This window comes from Galeopterus variegatus, unplaced genomic scaffold (assembly GCF_000696425.1).
Source record: "Galeopterus variegatus unplaced genomic scaffold, G_variegatus-3.0.2 Scaffold460, whole genome shotgun sequence".
NCBI lineage: Eukaryota > Metazoa > Chordata > Mammalia > Dermoptera > Cynocephalidae > Galeopterus > Galeopterus variegatus.
In genome coordinates this window covers 512,319-520,059 of record NW_007726571.1, presented here as the reverse complement: position 1 = coordinate 520,059, position 7,741 = coordinate 512,319, and the positions used below count along the sequence as shown (strand labels likewise).

Genomic DNA, 7,741 nt, shown 5'->3' with positions numbered 1-7,741 from the left:
TGAGACCGGCCGCACCGCGCTCAGCCAGTCAGCGCACCGGCGGTCATCCCTATATAGGATCCGAGTGCGCCACGGGCTCGGCCCTGATGGTACCTATTCTTGATCAAAGGTAAACTCAGGAGAAGACTCTCGAAAAGCTTTACCACTTTATTAATTAAACATTTAGCACCTACTCTGTACCTTACAGCTGACTAAGCACTGGGAATACAGGGAATAATTAGCCACAGTTCTTTGCAAAGTCATACAACCTCACGAAAGAAGCCAGACATACAAGCAACGATGACAACTTCATTAGTTTCTGTTTAAGTGGTTTTTTTCCTTCAAAACCTGTCATGAATCTTCCATATAATGCTGGTTTTGGCGACCAAGACTAGTATTTATGTGTTCATTTTTGTAATCACATACACAAAAAACTCCTGTGTTTTAATAAATCATAATTGCATTTCATTGACTAAACTAAAAATACCGAATCCCATAAACTACTAATGATTCTAGCAATTGATTATAGCAGTGAAAAATCTCCCATTCATTTCCTCTCACACACCAAAACTCTTTCTATTCCCAGTGTGTCATGCTACTGTTCTCAAGCCAGACTCTTCTGTAAACAAATCTTTCAGCCCAGATTTAGTTCCTTCTGCCTGGAATGCCTCAACAATTTACAGAAAAAGTATTTACCCTCTAAAAACTATCTCCTGCAAGTTTTCTGAATTCCTAAACAATGTGATATGTATGGTAATTATTGTTTGCTTCTGTTTTACCCAGCCCCCACTTTCTCCTTCCCCAAGCATAAGCTACTTGAGGATATCAACCGTATTTGATTGTGCTATAGGAAAAATACTTTCACATTGTTTCTGAAACTTAAAAAATCAAACATTAGTGGAAGAGTAAATTAACTTTATTGAATGATGAAAAACTAAAGTGATAAGAAGTATGGATAGTAAACAATAATCATCGAGTTCTGCTGGAATTCTATATTTCTTCTTTTCACTTTAAGCCAAAAGAACATAAAATTATAGACTGTTAATGAACTAGTTGCTTTAAGTTCCTTCAACAAAAACTGCATAGTTTAGCAGTTGCACAGCGTTAAATATAATACATTTTGCAAAACCCTGAAAGTTTTCATTTTTGTGTTGACTTCAAAGGCTAATGTAATCACCTACACTGGTCAGATTCAGAGTTTCTTTTCCCTTTTCTGCCACCCTGTAAAGAAAAATAGAGGAAATTACTTAACAAGTACCATTTGGGGGCCATTTTCATTTTATGAATATATGAGACCAAAGGCATTTTTGAATATGAGAAGGAAGTAATTTCTTTTTTGAATTTGTTATAAATTTGATTTTATACACTAAATTATTTTTATATGGTTATTTTTTATAAATGGTTAAAGCAGTTTGTACAAAATAGTTACTTTCATTTGAATTAGGCTAGGCTTAGTGAGATCACTGGTATCTTATTTTTTAGAGCTCATTTTTTTTTTTAGAGCTCATTTTGACTGTCTCAGAGTCTTAAAAAATAAAGTTTTTAATCAATACCAAAATAAACCACACACTTAATTTGCTCCATATGATCAGCAAATTTAGTAATTCAGTTCATTATCTTCTGAGTAATTCAATTTATAATTCAAGTTCTGTCTAGTTTTTGTTCGTATTAGACACCATCAGAAACTTGATTTTGTTCATCAGTGGATTGAAAAGTAGGTTATACTTTTCACCTTGCTCAGCAGGTATAAATATGTATTTAATTTGTTCCATCTGAAACACCACTTATGGTAGGCAGTTTAAAAGACAATATGACTTTTACATAAATTACTTTTAACATAAAATGTTCTGCTTTATTCTGATTTAAAAAGCAAATACTCACTGTAGAAATATGGAAAGTACAAAGAAGAAAATTAAAATCATCCATAACTACTCTACCCCCCAATTTACCCATAAATAATGGTTTGAGCATTTACCTTATCATAGTTTTATCATTTTTCCCATTTTTAAAAACTATGGCAATGGTACCCAAACTTAGTTGATCATTAGCATCACTTAAGTAATTAGCATCACTTAAAAATTCTGATGTCTAGGCCTTGGCCTACACCTATTTAACTGGATGACAATGTGTAATTCAAAAGTTTCCAAGTGATTCTGATATTAGCCAGGTTTGGGAACTAGTTGTTTGTGGAAGTGCATTTCTTAAAGTGGTGGCCCTATCGGGGGCACATGGAGCCCGGACTCATGATAATGATGACAGCTTCTCTTCATTTCCTTCATCCTTCTTCTGCCTAGAGCTTCCCTCCCGGGATCAAAAACATTTCTACATCAACCTTCTAAAACAAAATAAAACAAAAAATCACCCAAGCATAAGAATGCTGTTATTCACTACTGACCACATAAAAGTTCTGCAAAGATTTATTCAGAGAAAAACAGTATGAACAGGTTTTGTGGGACATGAGATGTATAATGACACGTATTAAATACAAGATTTTATTTCCTGTTAGATAGCAGGAAAATAAATTTAGCCAAAAAAATTTTTTTTCTTTAAGGTAGACCCTCACTATACATAAATACCAATGTTATATAACAAACTTTTCCCATGCTTCCCAATGAGAGTTTTTAAAAAACCAAAACAACTAACATACATGATCCTTTTCAGTGTCCCAGGTAAAGGAGCTCTCATCCCTGGACTGATTACAGATTTCAAAGCTAGAGCTAAACAACTTTTATGCTCCCTATACCACCAATGGCTTTCAAGCTTTTTTGTCTGTGATCCCACATTAATTAATGCATTTCATATTATGATTTAAACACACATACATATGTACATACAAACATATATGTGGGAGTGAGACACACACACACACTACACACACATATTGTAACAAAGCACTGATATTTTTTATTGCTTCATCCAGAAAAAAAATGTTGGATGCTAGCAGAAGGAATGGTAGAATTAGAAAATCACTGCTTTGCAATCAATAAAATAATAACTGATACAAATATCTTCAATGGATGCTAAAACCATCAGGTGAAAAGGATATTCACACAATCTCAATGTATCAACCTACATATTACTTATTAATTATAAAAGGGAAAATATATCTTTAAAATGGAGATATCACTATACCTAAGTGATCAAACTTATGATTTAATGGGACAAATGTCATTATGTGCCTTTCCCCAACATGATTCAATAGCACATATGCCACATCATCTATGTGTAGTACCAAGGATTTTCCTGAGTTACTTTAGTTATTGCTATTTATACCAATATCTAGAATAACCTTAACATTTTCTAAAATGTAAGTTATATGCGCAATAATAAAATTATTAATATACTGGTGAGTAAATTTTGGCCTAAGAATAAAATAGTCCATTTAGTCTCACATAGTATCTACTCCAAATGTATTATTAGTGATTAAAACACTTCAAAATTATAAAAGCATACCTGGTATTTGGCTAATTCTGCTTGTAATACTTTCACTTTAGATCTTTCTTGTTCTAATGCAGCATGAAGAGAAGTCACCTATAACCAACATTTGGTAAGAAAAAGACTTTTTATCTCTTTTGGCAAATACTCTAATTCTTAACAATTATTCACACTGATGATTTTTGACTAGATGAACAAGTATCAGAGGAGAAACCCTCCCCCAGTTTCCATTAGGCATTGTAAACAGCTGTACATTCAAGGTAGATAGGACAAGCTCACTGTCCTAAGAGAAGACAGAATAGGATGTAAGGGGAGAAAAATCAAGTCCAGGGAGGATAAGTTCTATCTGCCCTTTACATCTCTATATTCACTGTCCAGTAAGAAACAACCTTATCTTCCTTCATTCTTCAGGACACACAAACCTCCCTTAGCACAGTCAACAGAATTTTCAGTTATTTGCTGTTATATAATAATAATAAAGTACAATTTATATCGCTTTCTTGCAGTGTTGATGGGCTGCATATCTGTTTAGTCAAGTTTAATAATTCAAGACTAAAGAATAGCTTAAGAAAACCAGTCATCTGTGCTTCACAGATCCTTACCTGTATAGTTAGCTCATTCTTGATACTCTGTGATTCATCAACTTGCAGAAGTATTTCTGCTTTATCTTTCACTGACAAAAAGGAAAAACAGCAGTATAGTTTTTTCAGTCACTCAAATACCTTAACGATACTTTAGTGAACCAGGACACAGCAGCGTAGTCAGAGCAATGATTTCTTGTCTTTGTACTTAATGAATGTACTTCTTGAACCTGCATAGCTCTTATTTTTCACTGGTAAATTCTGATCATTATTATAACCACAGCAATTTTTCTTGGAAAAATTTTACATTTTCTGTGGTGCTAAAATTATTAATTGCACAGATATGATGAAAGATTACTTTTTATATCTACACTAAGTAGAATAAGGATTCAAGATAATAAAAAATTTCACATAGGGAAAAAACTTTAACTTGACTAATCTTAAAGCAAGATTTAAAAAGCATATAGTGGTTTTTTGTTTTGTTTTGTTTTTGTTAAATTGTTGGGGTAAGCATTCTATTAAGGCCAACAACGTTATTGTTCGCTGACTCTTCATAGCAAAAAGCATTGTCAAATAAATGTAGTTCATATGATCATAACTGATCATGTAACATCTGTGGTCTCTTAGAACTATTAACTTGTTTAGAGGTTTTTCCCTCCTTGGGAAGCAAGAGACCTATATTTTGGCCAGTTTTCTAAGCTTTAGAAATCTTCACACAGCTGAGAATTTCCTTAACCCGTGGTGATGCTTGAAAACTCCTCACTTTGAAAACAAGCTAAGAGAGACTGAAGAGGTAAAACTACAATCAAATTAGCAAAGTGGGAAATGCTCAAATATATGAGTACTGATATCACCACAGCTCCACCAATATAACATTGTGATTCAAACTTATTTTTCATAGTTTAATATGATGCTGAATAAGATGAGACACTGTGTCAAGAATCAACTCAGCCTCTCAAGAATCAACATGGGAACTTTTACAAATGATACTTTCTACTCATCCATCCCCAGGATTAAACTAACCATTTTTAATAACTATGTAGTACTTCAATCACAGTCAGTTCTCCTACAATGCCCGTTTTGAAAATACAGATTTGCTCCAGTGAGATTGACAATTCAGAGAACAACCTGAACAGCACACAGATTTTCAGTTTGCTTAAGCATGATTTCATGAACACAGGAAACTGCGCTGATGTGCACACTTCACACATCAACCAGCTACGGCGGTTCACTGTGTTAAGAACCACACCCACTTAGTGCTGCAGCTGTTACCTTTCCATCACTTAACAGTGACACACGAGCTGTGACCATTCTGAAGGCTCGTTCCACACGCAAACCTCAGGTTTTCTACAAAGTAAAGTGTCATGTTTGTGTAGTATTTATGTATTTAACCATTTTAACATGTGTAAAAACTATGCTACTATTTCCATTAGGTTCCTGTGTTTTTTTAATGTGTCACTGATGAAGTTTCTGAGTGTTGTACTCCTAACCCATTTTTCTCAGAAGTCTTGAGGCTTTAACTATTTGCTTTTGCAAAGGGTAGTAATTTGGGAGAAAACATGTTGCATTATAACAAACTGTATTTACATTTACATTATAAATATAATGTTATGAATGTAATCCTAGAACGTTATGAGTATTTTTATGTAATGATCCTATATAAAATTCCTCTACTTAGATTACCTATAGTGTGGACCACAGACACTGATACTACTTACTGATAGCCATTTTTAATGTATTTTTGAGAGTAACCTTTTATCAATCAACTTTCTCACTTTCCACAATGGTTTGTTAGTAACAGTATTTTATTTTTACATATTCAAAATTCATACATCCAATGTCCAATAATTTTCTTCATTTTTTCAATTAGAAATATATTTTCTAAACAATTTAATTTTTTTATCCCCATAATTTTGTTCATTAAATGACTCACATGGAGCTTGGTAATATGAACAGGTCTAAGTTAATGTCAGGATGTTGATATCTAACTGTCGAAATAAAAGTTGTTGTATAATAGTTACATTGTAAAAAATGTAAGTTTGAATCTACTTCAAGACTACACATTTGGTTCAACTGGACATGATTACTGGTTTTTTTTCCCCCCCTTTGGCTTGCTTTTGTTTTTATTTTTATTTATTTTTTATCGTTACAGTATTATTATTATTATTATTATTTTCCTTTTTGTCTTTTTTCATGACCGGCAATGGATCGCAACCCTCAGTGTCGCGCCCGTACCGGACCGGGACCGGCCACGGGATCGCAACCCTCGGTGTCGCTCCCGCACCTCGCTCAGCCAGTGAGCGGCCGGTCTGTATGTGGGATCCGAACCCTCAGCGGGAGCGCCGCCACGCTTCCCAAGCGGCACACTGCAGCAGTGCGCCACCGGGCCGGCCCATTATTTTTTTTTTTTCTTAATTTTATTTTGTCGATATACAATGAGGTTGATTATTGTGGCCCATTACCGAACCCCCCTCCCTCCTCCTTCTCCCCCCTCCCACCCAACAATGTCCTTTCCGTTTGCTTGTCGTATCAACTTCAAGGAGTTGTAGTTGTTAAGTCTTCTTCACCACCTGGTTTTTGTGTGTGTGCATGTAAATTTATTTATTTATTTTTAGCTCCCACCAATAAGTGAGAACATGTGGTATTTCTCTTTCTGTGCCTGACTTGTTTCACTTAATAAAATTCTCTCTAGGTCCATCCATGTTGTTGCAAATGGCAGTATTTCATTCGTTTTTATAGCTGAGTAGTATTCCATTGTGTAGATATACCACAATTTCCATATCCACTCATCCGAAGATGGGCATTTGGGCTGGTTCCAACTCTTGGCTATTGTAAAGAGTGCTGCGATGAACACTGGGGAACAGGTATACCTTCAACTTGATGCTTTCCATTGCTCTGGGTATATTACCAGTAGTGGGATAGCTGGGTCATATGACAGATCTATCTGCAATTGTTTGAGGAAACTCCATACCATTTTCCAAAGATGCTGCACCACTTTGCAGTCCCACCAACAATGCATGAGAGTTCCTTTTTCTCCACAGCCTCACCAGCATTTATCGTTCACAGTCTTTTGGATTTTAGCCATCCTAACTGGGGTGAGATGGTATCTCAATGTAGTTTTGATTTGCATTTCCCAGATGCTGAGTGATGTTGAGCATTTTTTCATATGACTGTTGGCCATTTGTATATCTTCTTTAGAGAAATGCCTGCTTAGCTCTTTTGCCCATTTTTAAATTGGGTTCCTTGTTTTTTTCCTGTAAAGTTGTTTGAGTTCCTTGTATATTCTGGATATTAATCCTTTGTCAGATGTATATTTTGCAAATATTTTCTCCAAGTTTTATTGTTTCAGGGTGTATATTTAATTCTTTAATCATTTTGAGTTGACTTTAGTGTATGGTGAAAGGTATGGGTCTAGATTCATTCTCCTGCATATGGATATCCAGTTCCAGCACCATTTGCTAAAGAGGCAGACTCTTCCCCAGCGTATAGGCTTGGTGCCTTTGTCAAAGATCAGATGGCTGTAGGTGTATGGGTTGATTTCTGGATTCTCTATTCTATTCCATTGATCAGTGTGTCTGTTTTTATGCCAGTACCATACTGTTTTGGTCATTATAGCTTTGAAGTATAGTTTAAAGTCAGGTAGTGTTATGCCTCCAGCTTTATTTATTTGGCTCAGCGTTGCTTCGGCTATGTGTGGTCTTTTGTTATTCCATACAAATGTCTGGATAGTTCTTTCCATTTCTGAG

The 7,741-nt window shown here is 35.0% G+C and overlaps 1 protein-coding gene across 1 annotated transcript in view; it reads right to left on the bottom strand.

Annotated features, from left to right (window-relative positions):
- Window positions 1–873: 873 nt before the first annotated feature.
- GKAP1 (G kinase anchoring protein 1) overlaps window positions 874–7,741 on the bottom strand; it is a 35,717-nt gene continuing 28,849 nt past the window's right edge. Inside the window, exons 5-7 of the mRNA XM_008569055.1 lie at window positions 4,017–4,087; window positions 3,433–3,510; window positions 874–1,200 (exon numbers count right to left, since the gene is read on the bottom strand). Of these exons, the coding sequence (XP_008567277.1) occupies window positions 1,153–1,200; window positions 3,433–3,510; window positions 4,017–4,087 (197 nt within the window). The 3' untranslated portion in view covers window positions 874–1,152. The remainder of the gene's footprint in view (window positions 1,201–3,432; window positions 3,511–4,016; window positions 4,088–7,741) is intronic.